This window comes from Mustelus asterias, chromosome 8 (assembly GCF_964213995.1).
Source record: "Mustelus asterias chromosome 8, sMusAst1.hap1.1, whole genome shotgun sequence".
NCBI classification, from domain to species: Eukaryota; Metazoa; Chordata; class Chondrichthyes; order Carcharhiniformes; family Triakidae; genus Mustelus; species Mustelus asterias.
Window position 1 is genome coordinate 32378050 of NC_135808.1, and position 26365 is coordinate 32404414.

The 26365-nt window shown below is 47.1% G+C and overlaps 2 protein-coding genes and 1 pseudogene across 2 annotated transcripts in view; 1 reads left to right on the forward strand and 2 right to left on the reverse strand.

The window, feature by feature from the left end:
- Positions 1 to 21648, reverse strand: part of LOC144496994 (class I histocompatibility antigen, F10 alpha chain-like) — a 32796-nt gene extending 11148 nt beyond the window's left edge. The window contains exon 1 of the mRNA XM_078217668.1: positions 21089 to 21648. Within this exon, the coding sequence (XP_078073794.1) occupies positions 21089 to 21140 (52 nt within the window). The 5' untranslated portion in view covers positions 21141 to 21648. The remainder of the gene's footprint in view (positions 1 to 21088) is intronic.
- Positions 1 to 26365, forward strand: part of LOC144496991 (class I histocompatibility antigen, F10 alpha chain-like) — a 201056-nt gene that overhangs the window by 81818 nt on the left and 92873 nt on the right. The window lies entirely within an intron of this gene.
- LOC144497550 (large ribosomal subunit protein eL19 pseudogene) lies at positions 10263 to 11237 on the reverse strand (annotated as a pseudogene).

Here is a 26365-nt window from a genome sequence, read left to right on the forward strand (position 1 = left end):
TTTAGCATGACCAATCAACCTAACCCGCACATCTTTGGACTGTGGGAGGAAACCGGAGCACCCGGAGGAAACCCACGCAGACACGAGGAGAATGTGCAAACTCCACACAGACAGTGACCCAAGCCGGGAATCGAACCCAGATTGCTAACCACTGTGCTACCGTGCCGCCCCTCCTCTCCTCTCTAGCCTCCCAGAGAATCCTAGGATAAATCCCATCCGGTCCAGGGGACTTATCTATTTTTACCCTTTCCAGAATTGCTAACACCTCCTCCTTATGAACATCAATCCCATCCAGTCCAACAGCCTGCATCTCAGTACTCCCCTCAACAACATTGTCCCTCTCCAGTGTGAATAGTGAATACCGCCGAAAAATATTCATTTAGTGCCTCTCCTATCTCTTCAGACTCCACGCACAACTTCCCACTCCCGTCCTTGACTGGCCCTAATCTTACCCTTGTCATTCTTTTACTCCTGACATACCTATAGAAAGCTTTAGGGTTTTCCTTGATCCTACCTGCCAAAGACTTCTCATGTCCCCTCCTGGCTCTTCTTAACTCTTTCTTTAGGTCCTTCCTGGCTAACTTGTAACTCTCAAGCGCCTTAACTGAGCCTTCACGTCTCATCTTAACATAAGTCGCCTTCTTCCTCTTCACAAGAGATTCAACCTCCTTACTAAACCACGGTTCCCTCACACGTCTGCTTCCTCCCTGCCTGGCAGGTACATATTTATCAAGGATGCATCGTAGCTGTTCCTTGAACAAGTTCCACATTACAATTGTGCCCATCCCCTGCAGTTTCCTTCCCCAACCTATGCCTTTGGGAAAAGATATTGATTATGTCGCTGATCCATGCCCCTCATTATTTTATAGACCTCTGTAAAATCACCTTGAAGCCTCCTGCGCTCTAGGGAAAAAAGTCCCAGTCTATCCAGCCTCTCCTTATAACTCAAACCATCAAGTCCCAGTAGCATCCTAGTAAATCTTTTCTGCACTCTTTCTAGTTTAATAATACCCTTTCTATAACAGGGTGACCAGAACTGTACACAGTATTCCAAGTGTGGCCTTACCAATGTCTTGTACAACTTCAACAAGACATCCCAACTCCCGTATTCAATGTTCTGACCAATGAAACCAAGCATTCCTCACCACTCTGTCCACCTGTGACTCCACTTTCAGGGAGCAATGAACCTGTACCCCTAGATCTCTTTGTTCTCTAACACTCTCTACCATTAACTGAGTAAGTCCTGTCCTGGTTCAATCTACCAAAATACATCACCTTGCATTTATCTAAATTAAACTCCATCTGCCATTCGTCAGCCCACTGGTCCAATTGATCAAGATCCCGTTGCAATCCTAGATAATCTTCTTCACTGTCCACTATGCCACCAATCTTGGTGTCATCTGCAAACTTACTAACCATGCTTCCTAAATTCTCATCCAAATCAAAAATATAAATAACAAATAACAGTGGGCCCAGCACCGATTCCTGAGGCACACCGCTGGTCACAGGCCTCCTGTTTGAAAAACAGCTCTCCAACCACCCTCTGGCTTCTGTCAAGAAGCCAATTTTGTATCCATTTAGATACCTCACCCTGGATCCCGTGAGATTTAACTTTGTGCAACAACCTACCATGCGGTACCTTGTCAAAGGCCTTGCTAAAGTCCATGTAGACAACATCAACTGCACTGTCCTCATTTACCTTCTTGGTTACCCCTTCAAAAAACTCAATCAAATTTGTGAGACATGATTTTCCACTCACAAAGCCATGCTGACTGTCCTTAATCAGTCCTTGCGTCTCTAAATGCCTGTAGATCCTGTCTCTCAAAATACCTTCCAACAACTTACTCACCACAGATGTGAGGCTCACTGGCCAGTGGTTCCCAGCCTTTTCCCTGCAGTCCTTTTTAAACAAAGGCACAACATTCGCCACCCTGCAATCTTCAGGCACCTCACTGGCTGTCGATGATTCAAATATTTCAGGTCGGGGTAATTTCCTCCCGAGCCTCCCACAATGTCCTGGGATACACTTCATCAGGCCCCGGGGATTTATCTACCTTGACGCGCTTTAAGACTTCCAGCACCTCAAGACATCACTATTTATTTCCCCAAGTTCCATAACATCCATGCTTTTCTCAACAGTAAATACTGATGAGAAATATTCATTTAGGATCTCAATAATCCATCTCTTATGGATCCGCACATAGATAACCTTGTTGATCCTTAAGAGGCCCTTCTCATCCCTAGTTATTCTTTTGCCCTTTATGCATTCTTGGAAGCTCTTTGGATTCTCCTTTGCCTTACCTGCCAAAGCAATCTCATGTCCCCTTTTTGCCCTCCTGATTTCTCTCAACTCTACTCCTACACCCTCTATACTCTTCCAGGGATTCACTTGATCCCAGCTGCCTATGCATGTCATGTGCCTCCTTCTTCTTCTTGACCAGGCCCTCAATATCCCACGTCATCCAGGGTTCCCTACTTCTACCAGCCTTGCCCTTCACTCTAAGAGGAATGTGCTTACCCTGAACCCTGGTTAACACACTTTTGAAAGCCTCCCACTTATCAGACACCCCTTTGCCTTCCCACAGGCTTCCCCAATTAACTTTTGGAAGTTCCTGCCTGATACCATCAAAATTGGCCTTGCCCCAATTTAGAATTTTAACTTTTGTGCCAGACCTATCATTCTCCATAGCTATCTTAAAACTAATAGAATTATGGTCACTGGTCCCAAAGTGATCCGTCACTAACACTTCTGTCACCTGCCCTTCCTTATTTCCCAAGCAGAGGTCAAGTTTTGCCCCCTCTCTAGTCAGGCTATCCACATACTGAATGAGAAATTCCTCCTGAATACACTCAACAAATTTCTCTCCATCCAACCCTCTAATACTATGGCTGTCCCAGTCAATGTTGGGAAAGTTAAAGTTCCCTACTATTACCAGCTATTTTTCTTGGAGCTATCTGTAATCTCCTTACGTATTTGCTCCTCAGTTTCCCACTGACTATTCCGGGGTCTATAGTACAACCCTATTTTTCAGTTCCACCCACATGGACTCAGTGGGCGAACCCTCGGATATATCCTCTCTCAGTACTGCCGTGATGTTTTCCCTAATCAAAAGTGCAACACCACCTTCTGTTTACCATTTATATAGATGATCTGGAGGAGGGGACGGAGTGTAGGGTAACGAAGTTTGCAGACGACACAAAGATAAGTGGAAAAGTGAATCGTGTGGAGGACGGAGAAGATCTGCAGAGAGATTTGGACAGGCTGAGTGAGTGGGCGAGGATATGGCAAATGGAGTATAACGTTGATAAATGCGAGGTTATACACTTTGGAGGAAATAATAACAAATGGGATTACTATCTCAATGGAAACAAATTAAAACATGCTACCGTGCAAAGGGACCTGGGGGTCCTTGTGCATGAGACGCAAAAGCCCAGTCTGCAGGTACAACAGGTGATCAAGAAGGCAAATGGGATGTTGGTCTATATTGCGAGGGGGATAGAATATAAAAGCAGGGATGTCTTGATGCACCTGTACAGGGCATTGGTGAGGCCGCAGCTGGAATACTGTGTGCAGTATTGGTCCCCTTATATGAGGAAGGATATATTGGCATTGGAGGGAGTGCAGAGAAGGTTCACCAGGTTGATACCGGAGATGAGGGGTTTGGATTATGAGGAGAGGCTGAGGAGATTGGGTTTGTACTCGTTGGAGTTTAGAAGGATGAGGGGGGATCTTATGGAGACTTATAAGATAATGCGGGGGCTGGATAGGGTGGAGGCGGAGAGATTCTTTCCACTTAGTAAGGAAGTTAAAACTAGAGGACACAGCCTCAAAATAAAGGAGGGTCGGTTTAAGACAGAGTTGAGGAGGAACTTCTTCTCCCAGAGGGTGGTGAATCTCTGGAATTCTCTGCCCACTGAGGTGGTGGACGCTACCTCGCTGAATATGTTTAAAGCGCGGATGGATGGATTCCTGAGCGGTTAGGGAATTAAGGGTTATGGGGATCAGGCGGGTAAGTGGTACTGATCCACGTCAGATCAGCCATGATCTTATTGAATGGCGGGGCAGGCTCGAGGGGCTAGATGGCCTACTCCTGCTCCTATTTCTTATGTTCTTATGTTCTCTCTTGCCTCCTGTTCTATCTTTCCAATAGCATCTGTATCCTGGAACATTGAGCTGCCAGTCCTGTCCTTCCCTTAGGCATGTTTCAGTAATTGTAATAATATCCCAGTCCCATGTACCCATCCATGCCCTGAGTTCATCTGCCTTGCCCGTCAGGCCTCTTGCATTGAAATATATGCAGTTCAATCTGGACTTCCCTTACTCTCTGTCTTGTTTTTGCCTGATCTGTCTGGTACTTGGATTACTGACACTGCCTTTACTGTTTAATGTGCTCGCTTTAACTTCAACCTTCTCTTCTGTCTCCCTACTGCTTTGGGTCCCACCCCCCGTCAAACTAGTTTAAACCCTCTCGACATGGAGAGCAAGGTGAGGGGGGACGTGGAGAGCGAGGAGTGAGGGGGGGACGTGGAGAGCGAGGAGTGAGGGGGGGACGTGGAGAGCGAGGAGTGAGGGGGGCAGAGCGAGGAGAGAGGGGGGCAGAGCGAGGAGAGAGAGAGAGAGAGACATGGAGAGCGAGTGAGCGGGGGAGACATGGAGAGCGAGTGAGCGGGGGAGACATGGAGAGCGAGTGAGCGGGGGAGACATGGAGAGCGAGTGAGCGGGGGAGACATGGAGAGCGAGTGAGCGGGGGAGACATGGAGAGCGAGTGAGCGGGGGAGACATGGAGAGCGAGTGAGCGGGGGAGACATGGAGAGCGAGTGAGCGGGGGAGACATGGAGAGCGAGTGAGCGGGGGAGACATGGAGAGCGAGTGAGCGGGGGAGACATGGAGAGCGAGTGAGCGGGGGAGACATGGAGAGCGAGTGAGCGGGGGAGACATGGAGAGCGAGTGAGCGGGGGAGACATGGAGAGCGAGTGAGCGGGGGAGACATGGAGAGCGAGTGAGCGGGGGAGACATGGAGAGCGAGTGAGCGGGGGAGACATGGAGAGCGAGTGAGCGGGGGAGACATGGAGAGCGAGTGAGCGGGGGAGACATGGAGAGCGAGTGAGCGGGGGAGACATGGAGAGCGAGTGAGCGGGGGAGACATGGAGAGCGAGTGAGCGGGGGAGACATGGAGAGCGAGTGAGCGGGGGAGACATGGAGAGCGAGTGAGCGGGGGAGACATGGAGAGCGAGTGAGCGGGGGAGACATGGAGAGCGAGTGAGCGGGGGAGACATGGAGAGCGAGTGAGCGGGGGAGACATGGAGAGCGAGTGAGCGGGGGAGACATGGAGAGCGAGTGAGCGGGGGAGACATGGAGAGCGAGTGAGCGGGGGAGACATGGAGAGCGAGTGAGCGGGGGAGACATGGAGAGCGAGTGAGCGGGGGAGACATGGAGAGCGAGTGAGCGGGGGAGACATGGAGAGCGAGTGAGCGGGGGAGACATGGAGAGCGAGTGAGCGGGGGAGACATGGAGAGCGAGTGAGCGGGGGAGACATGGAGAGCGAGTGAGCGGGGGAGACATGGAGAGCGAGTGAGCGGGGGAGACATGGAGAGCGAGTGAGCGGGGGAGACATGGAGAGCGAGTGAGCGGGGGAGACATGGAGAGCGAGTGAGCGGGGGAGACATGGAGAGCGAGTGAGCGGGGGAGACATGGAGAGCGAGTGAGCGGGGGAGACATGGAGAGCGAGTGAGCGGGGGAGACATGGAGAGCGAGTGAGCGGGGGAGACATGGAGAGCGAGTGAGCGGGGGAGACATGGAGAGCGAGTGAGCGGGGGAGACATGGAGAGCGAGTGAGCGGGGGAGACATGGAGAGCGAGTGAGCGGGGGAGACATGGAGAGCGAGTGAGCGGGGGAGACATGGAGAGCGAGTGAGCGGGGGAGACATGGAGAGCGAGTGAGCGGGGGAGACATGGAGAGCGAGTGAGCGGGGGAGACATGGAGAGCGAGTGAGCGGGGGAGACATGGAGAGCGAGTGAGCGGGGGAGACATGGAGAGCGAGTGAGCGGGGGAGACATGGAGAGCGAGTGAGCGGGGGAGACATGGAGAGCGAGTGAGCGGGGGAGACATGGAGAGCGAGTGAGCGGGGGAGACATGGAGAGCGAGTGAGCGGGGGAGACATGGAGAGCGAGTGAGCGGGGGAGACATGGAGAGCGAGTGAGCGGGGGAGACATGGAGAGCGAGTGAGCGGGGGAGACATGGAGAGCGAGTGAGCGGGGGAGACATGGAGAGCGAGTGAGCGGGGGAGACATGGAGAGCGAGTGAGCGGGGGAGACATGGAGAGCGAGTGAGCGGGGGAGACATGGAGAGCGAGTGAGCGGGGGAGACATGGAGAGCGAGTGAGCGGGGGATACATGGAGACAGAATGGAAGATATGGAGAGCGAGGAGAGAGGGGGAGGGCAAGGAGAGAGGGGGAGAATGACATGGAGAGAGAGAAGGGGGAGACATGGAAAGCGAGAGAGGGGGGAGACACAGAGAGAGAGAGAGAGAAGGGGAGATATGGAGAGAGTGAGAGAGAGAGAGAGAGAGAGGGGGTAGACATGGAGAGAGAGAGAGAGAGAGAGGGGAGGCATGGAGAGAGGGGGAGAGAGAGAGACATGGAGAGAGAGAAGGGGAGACATGGAGAGAGAGAGAGAGAGAGTGGGGGGGAGACATGGAGAGTGAGGGAGAGAGAGAGAGAGAGGCATGGAGAGAGAGAGGGGGAGACATGGAGGAAGAGGTGGAGCAATATTGTTATAAAGGGGAGATTGATCCCCTCTCTGAGAACTAACACCTAATCAGAGTACCTTACTTTATAATCTGTTAAAGGTGTATGAGAAGTCGTGCGTTCTGCTCTTCAGCAACTTTGTGATTAAATCAAAATAACTCCCTGAGACTCTCTCTGTAAAATCATCAAATAAGAATATTTATCTATCAGTGAACAGGTTAACTAAACTATTAACAAACTGAATGAAACACTATTCTAAATGCTGTTCAGATAAATACAATTCCCACGTATTGACAAAAAAATATTTCAACCATGTTTGTCATCTTCCGGAATCTCCTGTCTTCTTTCTTCTGTCTTGTGTCTTCTTGTGCTATCTTTGCTATTCACAGTTTTTGAGCTAAAAGCTATTCGCTGTGGCAGAGAGCAGTTGCTGTGTCTCTCTGGATCTGAGAGCTGTCTCTTTTACTCCTGATGACAAACCAACATCCCCACAATAGGATATTTACTCAGGTTACCAAAACATCAAATTCAAACCTGATAGGTTGCTGTTATTATGATTTAAATTGATTGGGCAAAATTCATAAAACAGCCTGTTGTCTTGGCATTGCTACTGCCTGGCTTCTTGATACAAATGTTTCACTCCAGGCTTTCTGTGTACTTGCATTAACACCACCTTTTTAAACAGACAATTTTATAAACACCAACTTCCCAACAGTAGGGAGAAGGAGAAATAGAGGGAGAAATAGAGACAGCGAGAGAGAACTGTTCCCAGTATTCTAGCTATGGTCTCACCAAAGTTCTATATAACTACAAAATGACTTACTGCTTTTGTACTCTATGCCTCAAGTGATAAAGACAAGTGTCCCATATGCCTTTTTCACCACCCTACAAACATGCCCTTCCGCTTTCATAAGAATATAAGAACTAGGAGCAGGAGTAGGCCATCTGGCCTCTCGAGCCTGCTCTCCCATTCAATAAGATCATGGCTGATCTTTTTGTGGACTCAGCTCCACTTACCCGCCCGCTCACCATAACCCTTAATTCCTTTACTGTTCAAAAATGTATCTATCCTTGCCTTAAAAACATTCAATGAGGTAGCCTCAACTGCTTCACTGGGCAGGGAATTCCACAGATTCACAACCCTTTGTGTGAAGAAGTTCCTCATCAAAATAGTCCTAAATCTGCTTCCCCTTATTTTGAGGCTATGCCCCCTAGTTCTAGTTTCACCCGCCAGTGGAAACAACTTCCCTGCCTCTATCTTATCTGTTCCCCTCATAATCTTATATGTTTCGATAAGATCCCCCCTCATTCTTCTGAATTCCAATGAGTATAGCCCCAGTCTACTCAGTCTTTCCTCATAAGCCAACCCTCTCAACTCCAGAATCAACCTAGTGAATCTCCTCTGCACCCACTCCAGTGCCAGTATATCCTTTCTCAAGTAAGGAGACCAGAACTGTACACAGTACTCCAGGTGTGGCCTCACCAGCACCTTATACAGCTGCAACATAATCTCGCTGTTTTTAAACTCCATCCCTCTAGCAATGAAGGACAAAATTCCATTTGCCTTTTTAATTAACTGCTGCACCTGCAAACCAACTCCTTGAGATTCCTGCACAAGGACACCCAGGTCCCTCTACACAGCAGCATACTGCAATTTTTTACCATTTAAATAATAGTCCATTTTGCTGTTATTCCTATCAAAATGGATGACCTCACATTTACCAACATTGTACGCCATCTGCCAGATCCTCGCCCACTCATGTAGACTATCTATATCCCTTTGCAGACTTTCAGCATTCTCTGCACACTTTGCTTTGCCACCCATCTTTGTGTCATCTGCGAATTTTGACACACCACACTTGGTCCCCAACTCCAAATCATCTATGTAAATCGTAAACAATTGCAGTCCCAACAACAGTCCTTGAGGCACACCACTAGTGACTGATCACCAACCAGAAAAACACCCATTTACCTCCACTTTCTGCCTTCTGCTAGTTAACCAATCCTCTATCCATGCTAATACATTACCCATAACACCGTGCACCTTTATCTTATGAAGCAGTCGTTGGTGCGGCAAATGCCTTCTGGAAATCCAGATACACCACATCCACAGGTTCCCCATTGTCCACTGCACATGTAATGTTCTCAAAGAATTCCACCAAATTAGTCAAACATGACCTTCCCTTCATGAACCCATGCTGCATCTTACCAATGGGATATTTTATATCCAGATGTCTCGCTATTTCTTCCTTGATGATAGATTCAAGCATTTTCCCTACTAGAGAAGTTAAGCTAACCGGCCTGCAGTTACCCGAACCGGCCTCTAGTTTCAGAAATCTATAGACAAACACGCCAAGGACCCTTTGTTCCACAAAGCTTCCTCGTGTCATGCTGTTCATTGAATACTTCCTTGTCAAATTACTCCATCCTAAGTGTACAATCTCACATTTAAATTCCATCTGTCACTTATCTGCCCATTTGACCATCCTGTTTATAATTTCATGTAACCCAAGACACTCAGCCTCACTGTTAACCACCCAGCCAATCTTTGTGTCATCTGAAAACTTACACCCCTGTTACGACGCGGAGGTGATTTTTCTCTCTGCGCGATTTTAAAAATCATCCAAAAATCATACTTCGCCTCCTATTTTTATACGAATGTGTGTGAGACAGGAGGAAGCTACTGGTTTTGGTAAATTAAAGCAGGGTCTGACACTCCCTATCAAGAACAATTTTCTTTATTTTAAAACTGGTGACAAACTTATTAAAACATTTAACAAACTGAATAAATTCCCCAATAGAATTCTGTTCGAATATTACAAGACTCATTCAGGAATAATGAAACAAATCCTTATAGAATATAGTCACTCTCAAATAATATATCTGGCATCTGTTGAAAGTATGAACTTTCTTCTGATGTTTCCATCTGGAACAACCTCTGAGTTGGTCTCTATTTCTCTTTAGATGGTGATTTTATGAAGATATATATTAAACTTCAGAATTCTGGATGAGATCCTTGCCTCTCCCTGCTTCCAACTAAAGGGGTGGCAAGCTTACTTTAACAGTTATCTCCCCTTGTCCAGGTTTAAATACCTAGAATTACCTCACAGTATTCCTGCAATCTGAATGGCTTGAGGCTGTCAACAATCCTCACATTTGAATTCCATTGGTCCGATGTCTCTGTGCGCTTGCTTTAAACTCATTGGTTCAATTCAAAAGCCTGTTTTGCTCTACTGGAACACTGGCTGCTGCTTTGGATACAAATGTTGAAAACCAGCTGCTGCAGTTTAAAATACAGTAAGAGGTCTCACAACACCAGGTTAAAGTCCAACAGGTTTATTTGGTAGCAAACGCCACTCGCTTTCGGAGCGCTGCTCCTTCGTCAGGTGAGTGGGAGTTCTGTTCACAAACAGCTGTGCACAAACATCCCCAGGGAAAAAATGAACCATCATCAAAAGATGGCTTCATATTTTTCTTGAAAGTTGTTTCTTTATTTTCTCTCAACTTTCATCATTTTAAACCAATTCATGAATAACAACAAAAAGATTTACAGAAATACAAAATGCTTCCCTGTTTTTTTTCTCTTTTGTTGGATCTTGCATCCACATAGCTTGTGTTTTTAACAGTTTCATTATGATCTCATACAGAACAACCTTTTGCACCAAGTTTTTTGGGAGGATGAACTCTCGCTTCAGTGCGATGATCCTGTCATCCTCGTGAGGTTTAGTCACATGGATGTGCTCTGGAGTGATCAGACTTACTTGTTCTGGATGGGTTACATGGGCCTTCTTAACACGTAAACCCATCAGTCTGATGACTCTTTTATTTTTAGGAGGTTTCCGAGTGAATCCATCTCCGTCACAGCAAACTTTAGTGACCATCCTTGTCCAAACTTTCTTCTTCCGTTTATCTGTGCGAATAATTTTCAGGATTTCAGTTTCTCCTGGGGCACAAACCTTTTTGGCCTGCTGATGTTCTGCACGGCGTTTTATGAGTTGTTTTATGAGTTGCTTCTGCGAGCTTCAGTCTGATCAGTCAGTAGCTTCTTGTGAGCCTTAGATGCCTTTAGTTTGAGAATGTGCTTCATCAAGATATGCTTTTTCTTGAAGATATTACCCGTCACCTTCAGATGTAGGCCGTGGCAATTGATCTTCTTAGACTCCCTGTATCTGCAAAGCAGATGCCTTTCAATTCTCATTCTCCTTATCCAGGCCAGTTTCTCCTGCATGTGAGCATTATCTGTATGCTTTTGCTTACCCATGTTCGTGCCGGCCCTTCCTGCATGTGAGGGTGTTCTTCCTGCATCGAGCACACGAGTATACAGTCACAGGCTTGCAGATAATTAGACCATCTTTCATTAATTTTCCGATCTGTTGACAGGAATTGGCATTGACAGTCTCATTTGTTTCATTAGGATCCAGCCATACCTTCTTCTTGCTACAGCACAAAACGCTGGAGGTCAGTGTCTTCTGAAGCCTGAGCTCACTCATGGCCGCTTTTCGATGGAAAGGTACTTGCCAGTTACCCAGAAATAAGTTCATCTTGAAGAGGTAGGTGGCTTGGCCGACTTCCTGTACACAATCCTCCAACCTTGGGATTGGATAGAAATCCGATTTTGTCACTGCGTTGTCCTTCTGATATTCCACGCAGAATTGTTGAGTACCATCAGGTTTAGGGACCAACACGACGGGCGAACTCCATTTACTTTGACTTGGCTCTATTATGTCATCTTGTAGCAGCGCTTCTACTTCCTCTTGTACCTGCGCTGCTTTGAGAGGATTAAGCCTGTAAGGGTGTTGTTTTATGAGAACAGCATTCCCTGCATCAACCTCATGTACTATGGCATCTGCCCTCCCCACTTTATTCCTACATAGGTTCTTATCTCTCTCTTTAACATGTCTTTCAGTTCAGGTCTCTGTTCTTGGGACAGATAACGTTCTACCTGATTCCAGTTTAAGGACTTCTTCATTGTTCAATATGTTTTGAGGCACAACAAAATCCATATCCTCGGGATTTGATTCCTCATTCTGCTTTGATGCACACAAAGTCAGCTGCTGCCCTGTGGATCCAGAACTGGCTTGCCCAAAGGAGACAGAGAGTGGGTTTAGATGGGTCTTTTTCTAAATGGAGGTCAGTCACCAGTGGTGTGCCCCAGGGATCTGTTCTGGGGCCCTTGCTGTTTGTCATTTTCATAAATGACCTGGATGAGCAAGTGGAGGGATGGGTTGGTAAGTTTGCCGACGACACGAAGGTTAGTGGGGTTGTGGATAGTCTGGAGGGATGTCAGAAGTTACAAAGGGACATAGATAGGATGCAAGACTGGGCGGAGAAGTGGCAGATGGACTTCAACCTAGATAAATGCGTAGTGGTCCATTTTGGCAGGTCAAATGGGATGAAGGAGTACAATAGAAAGGGAAAGACTCTTAGTACTGTAGAGGATCAGAAGGACCTTGAGGTCCAGGTCCATAGGACTCTAAAATCGGCCCCGCAGGTGGAGGAGGTGGTTAAGAAGGCGTCTGGTGTGCTGGCCTTTATCAATCGAGGGATTGAGTTTCGGAGTCTGGGGATAATGATGCAGCTATATCAGACCCTCGTCAGACCCCACTTGGAGTACTGTGCTCAGTTCTGGTCGCCTCATTACAGGAAGGATGTGGAAAAGATTGAAAGGGTGCAGAGGCGATTTACAAGGATGTTGCCTGGATTGAGTGGCATGACTTATGAGGGTAGGCTGAGGGAGCTCGGTCTTTTCTCCTTGGAGACGTAGGATGAGAGGAGACCTAATAGAGGTATATAAGATGTTGAGAGGCATAGATTGGGTGGACTCTCAGAGGCTTTTTCCCAGGGTGGAAATGGCTGCTACGAGAGGACACAGGTTTAAGGTGCTGGGGGGTAGGTACAGGGGAAATGTTCGGGGGAAGTTTTTCACACAGAGGGTGGTGGGCGAGTGGAATCAGCTGCCATCAGTGGTGGTGGAGGCAAACTCAATAGGGTCTTTTAAGAGACTCCTGGATGAGTACATGGGACTTAATAGGATGGAGGGTTATAGGTAGGCCTAGAAGGTAGGGATATGTTCGGCACAACTTGTGGGGTCGAAGGGCCTGTTTTGTGCTGTAGTTTTTCTATGTTTCTATGTAACTAATACCAGTTTCTCTGGCTCCCTTTCCCCCTCATAATATTGTTTGAGCATGTTCACAAGACATACCCTGAAAATCTTTTCCCTATCTAGCATTTTCACCAGATAATTTATCTCATTTTAATTTTTTTTCAATTTGGAAGGGACCACTAAATCTCGCTTTAAAAGTATCTCCTACAATTGGCAAGACCACCAAAACTATATCTCCAGGGGAAAATATCTGAATGGTAGATTTCTCATCAGCTTCTTGGTTCATTAGGTGCTGTGTCACCTTCAAATGCTGCTTAGCTAATTCACCTACCCTATTTAATCTTTCAGAATTAAAAACCTCTGTCTGATCCTTTACCTGCTCAGGTTTCTCTTTTCCCATTTCATCAAACATAGTGTCAGCTAACTGAACCTCACCTCCTTCACCTTTCCTTTGTGTTTTAACTCATGGCTGTGGGATCTTGTCACCACACAGTCCGACACATTTCCAGGGTATTTTCCTTTTATTTTCTCAGTTCCTAGATTTCCTTTTGGCTTTTCCACTACAATGCGCATCACTCCCACTTGTGATCCACCAAAACCTTTTCCCAGAATAAAGTGGAATGCTGAAACGGCCAGGTTTACTGTCACTCCCACGATCACTGGATTGGACTTTCTAGTTTTATCTTACACAGGGGAACACTACTCTTCTCTCCATTTATTCTACAGATTACCCTTCTTTCGGGCAGTATTTCAGGAGTGCAAATACTTTCATCTCTTACCATTGGAGATATATTAGCTCCAGTATCTCTGAATAATTTAACTTTGTTACCTACTTCCCCTGTTCTATCTGAATAAACCTTACCCACTCGGGTCAAGCCTTTGAAAAGATCGGGTTCTGCTTTATCATCCAGCCTGTGCCGAGGCTGTGCACTCTCCTTTATCTCCCTGACTTCTTTCGAGATTACTTTCACTACCTTAACTCGTCCCACTACTTGAGCCTCTTCTACCACTTCCTTTTTCTCAGGGCCTTTCTTAAGCCACCAGCACTCTGCCTTTGTGTGTCCCATCTTAGAGTCAGAGGTTTACAGCATGGAAACAGGCCCTTCGGCCCAACTTGTCCATGCCACCCTTTTTTTTTTAAACCCCTGAGCTAATCCCATTTGGCCCATATCCCTCTATACCCATCGTACCCATGTAACTATCTGAATGCTTTTTAAAAGATAAAATTGTATCCGCCTCTACTACTACCCCTGGCAGCTTGTTCCAGACACTCACCATCCTGTGTGTGAAAAAACTGCCCCTCTGGACACTTTTGTATCTTTCCCCTCTCACCTTAAACCTATGCCCTCTAGTTTTAGACTCCCCTACCTTTGGGAAAAGATATTGACTATCTACCTTGTCTATGCCCCTCATTATTTTATAGACATCTATAAGATCACCCCTCAGCCTCCTACGCTCCAGAGAAAAAAGTCCCAGTCTATTCAGCCTCTCCTTATAACTCAATCCATCAAGTCCCGGTAGCATCCTAGTAAATCTTTTCTGCACTCTTTCTAGTTTAAGAACATCCTTTCTATAATAGGGTGACCAGAATTGCACACAGTATTCCAAGTGTGGCCTTACCAATGTCTTGTACAACTTCAACAAGACGTCCCAGCTCCTGTATTCAATGTTCTGACCGATGAAACCAAGCATGCCGAATGCCTTCTTCACCACTCTGTCCACCTGTGACTTCACTTTCAAGGAGCTATGAACATGTACCCCTAGATCTCTTTGTTCTGTAACTCTCCCCAAGAGAGTTGCCCTACCATTCACTGAGTAAGTCCTGCCCTGGTTCAATCTACCAAAATGCATCACCACGCATTTGTCCAAATTAAACTCCATCTGCCATTCGTCAGCCCACTGGCCCAATTGATCAAGATCCCGTTGCAATCGGAGATAACCTTCTTCACTGTCCACTATGCCACCAATCTTGGTGTTATCTGAAAACTTACTAACCATGCCCCCTATATTCTCATCCAAATCATTAATATAAACGACAAATAACAGTGGGCCCAGCACTGATCTTATGGCAGTTAAAACACCTGAGGTCTTTCACCTCTTTTCCACCCTCTGGGGTGTCTTTTTTCACAGGTGGTAAACTGGTCCCAGTGTTATCTACTTTTGGGTGTTCGTGGAAGGATCTCCCCCTCCCCTAACCTCTGTCCTTCATGGAATAAGATTGCTGTCGGAAGCCAAATTTTAATTTATGCCCTGATGCGTTTTCATGCGCCATCTCTGCAGTTCTTCTCACTAACTGCTCCTCAACACGAGTTCTTACCCCGTCTGGAAGTGAGTTTTTGAACTCCTCCAGCAGAATTATATTTCTAAGGACCTCATATGGCTTTTCCATGTTTAATGCTCTCATCCATCTATCCAAATTGTTCTGTTTCACTCTCTCAATTTTGATATAGGTCTGACCTGGTTGCTTTTGTACATTTCTGAACTGTTGTCTATATGCTTCTGGTACCAATTCGTAGGCACTCAAAACAGCCTTCTTTACTTCTTCATAGTTTCCTGACACCTCCTCTGACAATGCTGCAAACAACTCAGTACCCCTGCCTACCAACTTGGTCTGAAGTTGTGCGGGTTAGGTTGATTGGCCAGGTTAAAAAAAAAAAATTGTCCCTTAGAGTCCTGGGATGCGTAGGTTAGAGGGATTAGCGGGTAAAATATGTGGGGGTAGGGCCTGGGTGGGATTGTGGTCGGTGCAGACTCGATGGGCCGAATGGCCTCCTTCTGCACTGTAGGGTTTCTATGTTCTATGTTCTATGAATTAACTGTACCTACACATCCTCTGGCCACTTCATCTGTGTAGCCAATTTCTTAAAGGAGATGAAAGAGGTTTCTGCGCACTTCTCATCAAATTTTGGTAATGTCTGTACATAATTGTATATATCCTTAGCAGGCGGTTGGCTCTGCTGAATCTGCTCATTATCACTTCTATCTGGTACTCTTTCTCCTGCCATTTGAAGTCTGTTTTCTTCCATTTTCAGCTTTTTCCTTTCTAACTGAAACAACCTCTTTTTCCCTTCTTCTCTCTCCCTTTTTCCCTTTCTTCTGCTAGCGCCTTCATCTCTCTTTCGTTTTCTTCTCTCTCTAACTGGAGGCTGGAGCCTTTTAATTCCATTTTCTAACTCCAATTTTTTCAGTTGCAATCTCATTTCTCCTAACTCCACCACAGTTGAATGTTTCACTGCTATTCCTAAATGCTTGACTAACTCCTTTACAAGTTCATCTTTCTTACTATCCCTTGGTTAAATCCAATTCTAATCTGCCAATTTCACAAGTGTCACCTTTCTCTGTTTTTCTAAAGTTTCTTGGCAAATGTGGGACGCTTCTTTGACCCTCAAAACCCCTTTAGCAATTTCCAGAGCCATTTCCCACTTTTTGATTTAACCGAGATGAAATAGATTTTCCCACTTCTCACTGAAGATTTGTTTAAATATCTGTGACTGTTCAGATCTTGGTCAAGCCCCCAATTTTGTTACGATACTGAGGTGATTTTTCCCTCTCTGCGATTTTGGAACCACCCAAAGGGACATACCTTGCCTCAATCTTATGTGGTGAGATAGTAGGAAGCTACTGGTTTTGGTCAATTAAAGCAGGATCTGACACTCTCACACTCATGAACAATTAACAGGTCTTTATTTTAAAACTGGTGACAAACTTATTAGAACATTTAACAAACTAAATAAATTCCCCAATAGAATGCTGTTCGAATATTACAAGACTCATTCAGGAATAATGAAATAAATCCTTGTAGAATATAGTCACTCTCAAGTAATATATTACCTGGCGTCTGGTGGAAGTATGAACTTTCTTCTGATGCTTCCATCTGGAACAACCTCTGAGTTAATATCCCTTTCTCTTTGGATGGTGATTTTCTGAAGACATTTATATTAAACTGAAGGATTCTATATGAGAGCTTTGCCTCTCCCTCCTTCCAACTAAAGGGGTAGCAAGCTTACTCTAACAGCTATATCCCCTTGTCTAGATTTAAATACCTGGAATTACCTCTCAGTATTCCAGAAATCCTGAATACTGTGTACAGTTCTGGTCACATTATAGAAAGGATATTATTAAGCTGGAAAGAGTGCAGAAAAGATTTACTAGGATGCTACCGGGGCTTGATGGTTTGAGTTATAAGGAGAGGCTGGGGCTCTTTTCCCTGGAGCGTAGGAGGCTGAGGGGTGACCTTATAGAGGTCTATAAACTAGTGAGGGGCACAGATCAGCTAAATAATCAACATCTTTTCCCAAAGGTAGGGGAGTCTAAAACTAGAGGGCATAGGTTTAAGCTGAGGGGACAGATACAAAAGGTTCCAGAGGGTCAATTTTTTCAGAGGGTCATGATGTCTGGAACAAGCTGCCAGAGGTAGTAGTAGAGGCGGGTACAATTTTGTCTTTTGAAAAGCATTTAGACAGTTATATGGATTAGATGGGTATAGAGGGATATGGGCCCAATGCGGGCAATTGGGACCCGCTTAGTGGTTTAAAAAAAGGGCGGCATGGACAAGTTGGGCCGAAGGGCCTGTTTTTATGCTGCAAACCTCTATGACTCTAATCTGAATGGCTTTAGGCTATCATCAAACCTCATATTTGTATTCCATTGATCCTGGGTCTCTGCGTGCTGGCTTTGATTTGGACACAAATGTTGCAAACCTGCTGCTGCAGTTTAAAATCCACAGAAAGACACTTGCTTTTTAAGGAGACAATGCTGTATGATTTCTTATTTGGGTTTTAGCATTTCTTTTCAATATTTACATTTTGTCAAACATCACATTTTTAACCTTACATTTTCAAGTTCACAACACCCCCACGTAGTCATCTGTGTCGCTTATATAAATGATGAATAATAGGAGACCCAGCACAGATCCCTGTGGAATTCCACTGGGCACTGGCTTCCAGTCACTAAAGCAGCCCTCTGTCATCTACAACTGATCTTGCAGAATCTTACTAGCTGTTCTGTCTGGAGACAATACACATCTCTTTAACCTGTGTTTAATGCTCCCTCCACCCACATTATCTGTACCTTTAAGACCTGGCTGGCTGTAGAGATTTGCATTCTAATCAGTATTCTGTATCTTGATTTCTGTGTCTCTGTGCACTGTTGGAGAACAGATTTTCACTCCGAAGGGGCAGCGCTCCGAAAGCTTATGGTATTTGCTCCCAAATAAACCTGTTGGACTTTAACCTGGTGTTGTGAGACTTCTTACTGTATCTACAACTGAGCCAATTTTGAATCCACCTTATCAAATTACCCTATATCCCATGTACATTTGCCTTCTTTATAAGTTTCCCATGTAGGACCTTGTCAAAGGCTTTGCTGAAATCCATATAAACTATATCAACTGCACTATCCTCACCTACACATCGAGTCACCTCGTCAAAAAATTCAATCAAATTTGTTCGACATGGCCTCCCTCTGATGAAGCCAGCTCCGATCAAGCTATCCTCTCCATTTCCCCCCACTGCTCTTCTGTAGATTTTCCCATTAGTAGCTGTTCCCAGTCTATCTCGACCAGATCCTATCTTATTTTACTAAAATTCCCTCTCCCCCAAACCAAAACTTTGTTTTGGCAACCTGTCTATTTCTTTGTCCATAACAACCTTAAACAATACCATAAGATAAAAGCAAAATACTGCAGATGCTGGAATCTAAAACTGAAACAGAAAATCCTGGAAAATCTCAGCAGGTCTGACAGCAGATCTGTGGAGAGAGAATAGAGCCAACGTTTCAAGTCTGGATGACCCTTCGTCAGAGCTCGAACCAGTTCAGCCAGATGGAGGAGAGTGGTGGTGGATGGGGACTGTTCAGACTTCTTTTCGAGGAAGAAGCGAAGAGCTTTGAGGCCATCCTGATTGGGAATGGAGGTGTAGAGGGAACTCTACTCAGCTCTGACGAAGGGTCATCCAGACTTGAAACGTTGGCTCTATTCTCTCTCCACAGATGCTGTCTGACCTGCTGAGATTTTCCAGCATTTTCTATCTTTGTGTTGAATGGTACCATGTTGTGGTCGCTATCAGTGAAATGCTCCCCCACCATCACCTCAACCATCCAACTGTCTTAATTCCCCAGAATCAGGTCCAGCACAGCTCCGTCCCTTGCTGGACCCTCTACATATTGACCTAAACAGTTCTCCTCTACACATTTCAAGAAATCTACTCCATTCAAGGCCTGAACACTATGTCTATCCCAATCACTGTTGAGAAAGTTGAAATCACCTTCTCCAATTACCCTATTGTTATTGTATTTAAACAACTTTATGAATTGTGCACATATTTGCTCCTCAATATCCCTCTGACTATCTGGGTGTCGATAATAAATACCTAACAATGTGGCTGCGAATCTTTTATTCCTAAACTCTACCACAAAGCTTCATTTGATGCCAAGATATAATCTCTCCTTAGCACAGTAACTGACTCCTTTACTAATAATGCAATGTCTCCTCCTCTTTTACCCCCTTCCCTGTCTCACGCAAAGATATTATTTCCCAGAATGTTGAGCTGCCAATTCTGCCCCTCCCTCAACCACGTCTCTGTCATGGCTGTTATCTCATAATTACACATGTCAATCTTCGCCCTTAACCCATCTGCTTTTCCTGAAATACTGCTGGCATTAAAGTAGTGGCCAACCAACATTGCCTTACTCCCTTGAAACTTACTACACTTGCACTCTCTCTGATTTGATTGTTTGCTGTATTATGCTGTGTCCCTATTCTCCCAACAGTCTGTGTCCCCTGCTCCTCCTGAATTAGTTTAAACTCCTCCCAACAGCACTAGCAAACCCACCAGCAAGGACATTTGTCCCATTCTGGTTCAGTTGTGGACCGTCTACCGTGTACAGGCCCCACCTTCCCCAGAAATGGGGTGCTAGAGGGATTTGAAGAGGATTCTGGGGACTCAGGTGCTGAGTGGGTCGAAGTGGCCTGTCCAGGTGGGACCTGCTGCCAGGATGTGACAGATGGACACTCAACCTTGCAGCCTGAATGAGGAAGTTCATTTTCTTGCAGCATTGGGCGACAATCCTCAGTGTCGAGTCGCGGGCATTGACTGCCATGGCCACCCCATCCCAGGACGTATTCGAGTTCCTGCTTCTGGGTAGCCTACACTCCCGGGGGTACAAGATGGCCCGCCTCTCCTCCACGGCATCCAGCAGCCGTCAGAGCTCTCTCTCAGTGAAGTGTGAGGCTGCTGTCCGCGCTGCCATCCTCCTCGTGTGACTGGCTGTGAGTGCAGCTTGAATCCAGCTCCTCCTGGTTAGCGGCGCACTGCTGCGGTCCCTTCGGGCGAGTCACGCACCACAGTACGCAGCAAACTACCCAGCCTTCAGGAGAACACCACACAACCCTGCCACAGCAACCTCTGCAAGACGTGCCGGATCACTGACACGGATGCCATCATCTCATGTGAGAACACCATCCACCAGGTACATATTCTTACGACTCATTCAACGTTGTCTACCTGATACGCTGCAGGAAAGGATGTCCCGAGGCATGGTACATTGGGGAGACCATGCAGACGCTACATCAATGAATGAATGGACACCGCTCAACAATCACCAGGCAGGAGTGTTCCCTTCCTGTTGGGGAATACCTCAGCAGTCAGCCTCTGATCTTCGGGTAAGCGTTCTCCAAGGCAGCCTTCACGACACACGATAACGCAGAATCGCCGAGCAAAAACTGATAGTCAGATTCTGCACACACGAGGACGGCCTCAATCGAGATCTTGGGTTCATGCCACACTATCTGTAACCCCCACGACTTGCCGAGACTTGCAAAATCTCACTAACTGTCCTGGCTGGAGACAATTCACTCCTCTTGAACCTGTGCTTAACCCTCTCTCCACTCACATTGTCTGCACCTGTAAAGACTTGATTACCTGTTAAGACTCACATTCCAACCATTATCTTCTACTTGAGTTTGTGTCTGTATATGCCCTGTTTGTGAAACAAATCCTGCACTCACCTGATGAAGGAGCGGTGCTCTGAAAGGTCGTGTTACCAAATAAACCTGTTGCACTTTAACCTGGTGTTGTGAGACTATTTACTATCTCTAACCTGGGACACACCCGGTCTATCAGTAACCTGGGACAGTAACCTGAGCAAACATCACTCATTTCAAACTCTCACCAAAAGATTCAAATTCACCCCAGAGAGAGAGAGAGAGAGTGAGAATGGAAGAGTGAATTCTGTACTTACCGGGAGAGACCCAGGAAAAACACAGGGAGATGGAGAAAAGGATCAGCAACATTCTGGGAATCCACTGTCCCAATTCCAATCAGTGACTGGGAATTAAACACTCTGAGGAGGAAACAACTTTATAAACTGGGGGAAAAACATGAAAAAAAACAAAAACTTTATCCAGGCTCCATTTTCATGTCTAAGTCGGACTTTGCTCATTTCCTTATTGCAGAAGCAGAGGATGACTGATTGGTTAGTCTCAGAAAATTAACCAATTGTAAAGAGCCTGTCACGAGTTACCAGGAGGATCAAACTCAGACGGGTGAAGATTTGGCCTTAAAAAAATCTAATCTTTACTCAGCGCCTTTCACAAAGTGAAACCTCCCCAAGGGCAGCTTTATAAAACAAAGATTGACCCAGAGACACACACAGCTCAGTGCACAAAAACTGCCTCAAAGTTCTAGGGTTTTAAAGAGAAGTGTAGGGAGTGGATTACAGAGTGAAGGACCGAGGTTACTAAAGGCACTTTCCCCAGGGTGGCAGAGATTCTAATCCCTGATACTGGAGATGTCAGAATGAGAGGAACACAGAGATCTCACAGAGTTTGTGAAACTGGAGGAGATTACAGGAATAGGAAGGGACAAGGACATGGAGAGATTTCAATTTTTAAAATTGAGGTGTTGTTTGACTGGGAAATGTAAGTTCAGTGGGGACAGGAATGGGCCGTTACGGAGAGTCCAGTGTGGGACTTCACTCAATTCTTTGCACTTTCTTTACACAAGGAACACTGGTGTGAAACACATCTTCCCATTACACCCAATGGAGCTAACACCATCACATCCCCTCACCCTCCCCCTGTCAGTGTCACTCCCTCCCCTCACTCTCCCCCTGTCAGTGTCACTCCCCCCCCCTCACTCTCCTCCTGTCAGTGTTACTCCCTCCCCTCACACTCCTCCTGTCAGTGTCACTCCCACCCCTCACTCTCCCCCTGTCAGTGTCACTCCCTCCCCTCACTCTCCCCCTGTCAGTGTCACTCCCCCCCCTCACTCTCCTCCTGTCAATGTCACTCCCCCCCCTCACACTCCTCCTGTCAGTGTCACTCCCTCCCCTCACTCTCCCCGTCAGTGTCACTCCCTCCCCTCACTCTCCCCCTGTCAGTGTCACTCCCTCCCCTCACTCTCGCCCTGTCAGTGTCACTCCCTCCCCTCACTCTCGCCCTGTCAGTGTCACTCCCTCCCCTCACTCTCCCCCTCACTCTCCCCCTGTCAGTGTCACTCCCTCCCCTCACTCCCCCTGTCAGTGTCACTCCCTCCCCTCACTCTCCCCTGTCAGTGTCACTCCCTCCCCTCACTCTACTCCTGTCAGTGTCACTCTCTCCCCTCACTCTCGCCCTGTCAGTGTCACTCCCTCCCCTCACTCTCCCCCTGTCAGTGTCACTCCCTCCCCTCACTCTCCCCCTGTCAGTGTCACTCCTTCCCCTCACTCCCCCTGTCAGTGTCACTCCCTCCCCTCACTCTCCCCCTGTCAGTGTCACTCCCTCCCCTCACTCTCCCCTGTCAGTGTCACTCCCTCCCCTCACTCTACTCCTGTCAGTGTCACTCTCTCCCCTCACTCTCGCCCTGTCAGTGTCACTCCCTCCCCTCACTCTCCTCCTGTCAATGTCACTCCCTCCCCTCACTCTCCCCCTGTCAGTCTCACTCCCTCCCCTCACTCTCCCCCTGTCAGTGTCACTCCCTCCCCTCACTCTCCCCCTGTCAGTGTCACTCCCTCCCCTCACTCTCCCCCTGTCAGTGTCACTCTCTCCCCTCACTCTCCTCCTGTCAGTGTCACTCCCTCCCCTCACTCTCCCCCTGTCAGTGTCCCTCCCTCCCCTCACTCTCCCCCCTGTCAGTGTCACTCTCTCCCCTCACTCTCCCCCTGTCAGTGTCACTCTCTCCCCTCACTCTCCCCCCTGTCAGTGTCCCTCCCTCCCCTCACTCTCCCCCTGTCAGTGTCACTCTCTCCCCTCACTCTCCCCTGTCAGAGCTAAACAGAAATGAAAATCAAGCTTACCTTTCTTACTGTGGAGCCAGCAAGGCTGCTGGAAATGATTGTTTTCCTGGGAGTTATTTTCTGAAGCATCAGATATATGATGGTGGCACGGTGGCGCGTGGTGAGCACTGCTGCCTCACAGCGCCCGGAACCTGGGTTCAATTCCGGCCTTGGGTCACTGTCTGTGTGGAGTTTGCACTTTTCCCCCGTGTCTGCATGGGTTTCCTCTGGGTCCTCTGGTTTCTTCTCACAGTCCAAAGATGTGATGTGCAAGTTAGGTGGATTGGCAGTGTTAAATTGCCCTTTAGTGTCAGCGGGACTAGCTAGGGTAAAATGCATGGGGTTATAGGGATCGGGCCTGGGTGAGATTGTAGTCAGTGCAGACCCGATGGGCCGAATAGCCTCCTTCTGCACTGTGGCATTCTATGATAGTCTGTGCGGGTTAGGGTGATTGGCCATGCTAAATTGACTCTCGGGTCGGGGGATTAGGAGGTTAAATGTGTGGGGTTACGGGAATAGGGCCTGGGTGGCATCGTGGTCGGTGCTGACTCGATGGGCCAAATGGACTCATTTTGTACAGGAATTGTATGTATGTATGACCCAAAGAAGTGTCCATTTCTGACAAGCCAGCTCCAGTTAAGGCCAGGAGCCTATCTGTGTGGTACACCTTAGCACAGTCCAGCAATTTGAATGCAAAGGAATTTCCAAATGGAATTTCTGCAATCTTTCATACAGTCTATTAAAATCCATGATGTATTCCACTTTGGAATAATTATCCACCTTCCAATGGCCATCAAATTCTGGCCATGCATCAGTTCCTTCACAGTCTCTGGGTCAACATCTTGGAACTCCCTCCTTAACAGCACATTGGGTGTACCTACACCTCAGGAGCTTCAGTGGTTCAAAAAGACAGCTCACCACCACCTTCTGAAGGGCAATTAGGGATGGGCAATAAATGCTGGTCTAGCCAGCGACACCCACATCCTGTAAATGAATAAAAATGATCATCTTTCTGATCAGTTTTATCTAGAAAGCCTTCCTTAGTATCTAACTGTTGGGTTGTTAACTTCCAAAATACTTAGCTTATAATCTTACTTTTATTAAGAAGTAACAAAAACCAAAGTGAATATTTGTTTTCTCTCTTGGGTAAAAACGTAACCCATGTCTAAACGTCTGCTTAATTTTTTCACTGGTTATAAGTTTCAGATTCAAATCAGATCTTGAGGCACTCTCAGAAAACAAGTAAGTGGCTTGGTTTATGCTATCAATCTAGCGGTGCAGGGCTTGATAGAGACGGTAAGGCCAGCTCCCACTGCCACCACCGAGGTATCGGGGGCTCTTCATATCCCCCTCATTGCACAATCCTTCGGGCTGTCTCTGCACCTCTCCCCCAATGGCACAATCATTGGGGGCTTTCGCTCCCACCACCTTGGCCACATCGCCAGCATTTCCCCCCCCCCACTCCATATGTGAAAGTCCCTCTCTCAATAGCCGTGCCCCCAACCCCTGTAACTGGAAGTTCTCCCCCCACTGACAGAATGGGAACGTCCCCACAATGGGGTTTCTCAGAGGCATGCCTCTGGCATTGCCTCTTGGCTAAGTTGGAAACCTGGCAGTGCCAACCTCTGCCAAGGGGCTGTTCCAGGGATGCCCAAGCATGTCCCTCTCCCCCTGGAGGCTGTGCTTATCTTTGTGTCCCCGACTGGTACAAATACCTATTGTTCCACTCGCTGCTGTGACGTCACATCGTCGAGGATTGAATATTCAGTGAGCGGGATCATGTGGTAAGTGAGGGCAGGGGGCGGGCAATCAGTAATGACATTGAAATGTTTGTAAAAACATTAACATCACGTTCTTGCCCTTTGTGGGCATGAACCTTGTGGATGTCACCAGCCAGGGGCGTTAAAAATCAGGAAACATGATCTTGCCGCTGAGAATCACGTTTCCCGATTCTCGCTGTATTTTCCACTCGTGTCTCCGTTCTTGCTGAAGACAAACGCAGCTGAAAATCACACCTTTGATCTCTACTATTCTTCAACGGAGGATCTCAGCTTACAATCTTCTGTCTGAAACAAATCCTCAGCTGATATTGTTTGGCCATTCTCGCTGGCGGGATCTTCTGGTGAGGTGGGGAGCAGTTGTAAACCTTGCTGGTGGGAACCTTTCCCGGCAGGGGGAGAAACTAGTGAGCCTGGAGGCGACCGTCCCAGGACCTCTAATCAAATTGAAATGTGTATTTCCATATTGTAATCGTGCAGGGCTGATTATATGGACCAGGGGCCCGGGAGGTTCGTCATCAGCCAGACGCCAGTCTCAGGTCCCCCTACAGGCCCCCGCTGATGCCTCCTGGACCGCTGCACTACTCGAACAGTGCAGTGGGCTGGGAGAATCCTGGCCCTTGTCACTCTGGAGTGGAGCAGACAGGAGGGGAGGGAGTTGAAGACAAGTGTTTCTCAGCAGCTGTCCCTTTGTACAAAAAGCATTACTGATACATTAACTGGAACAAAGCAGACCTGTCCCAATCCTTATAATGTGGAGATGCCGGCGTTGGACTGGGGTAAACACAGTAAGAAGTTTAACAACACCAGGTTAAAGTCCAACAGGTTTATTTGGTAGCAAAAGCCACACAAGCTTTCTGAGCTCTTAGTCCCTTCTTCAGGTGAGTGGGAATTCTGTTCACAAGCAGAGCTTATAAAGACACAAACTCAATTTACATGAATAATAGTTGGAATGCGAATACTTACAACTAATCAAGTCTTTAAGAAACAAAACAATGTGAGTGGAGAGAGCATCAAGACAGGCTAAAAAGATGTGTATTGTCTCCAGACAAGACAGCCAGTGAAACTCTGCAGGTCTAGGCAACTGTGGGGGTTACAAATAGTGTGACATGAACCCAATATCCCGGTTGAGGCCGTCCTCGTGTGTGTGGAACTTGGCTATCAGTTTCTGCTCAGCGACTCTGCTCCGTCGTGTGTCGCGAAGGCCGCCTTGGAGAACGCTTACCCGAATATCAGAGGCCGAATGCCCGTGACCGCTGAAGTGCTCCCCAACAGGAAGGGAACAGTCTTGCCTGGTGATTGTCGAGCGGTGTTCATTCATCCGTTGTCGCAGCGTCTGCATAGTTTCCCCAATGTACCATGCCTTGGGACATCCTTTCTTGCAGTGTATCAGGTAGACAACATTGGCCGAGTTGCAAGAGTATGTACCGTGTACCTGGTGGATGGTGTTCTCACGTGAGATGATGGCATATTTGTTGTCGTATTT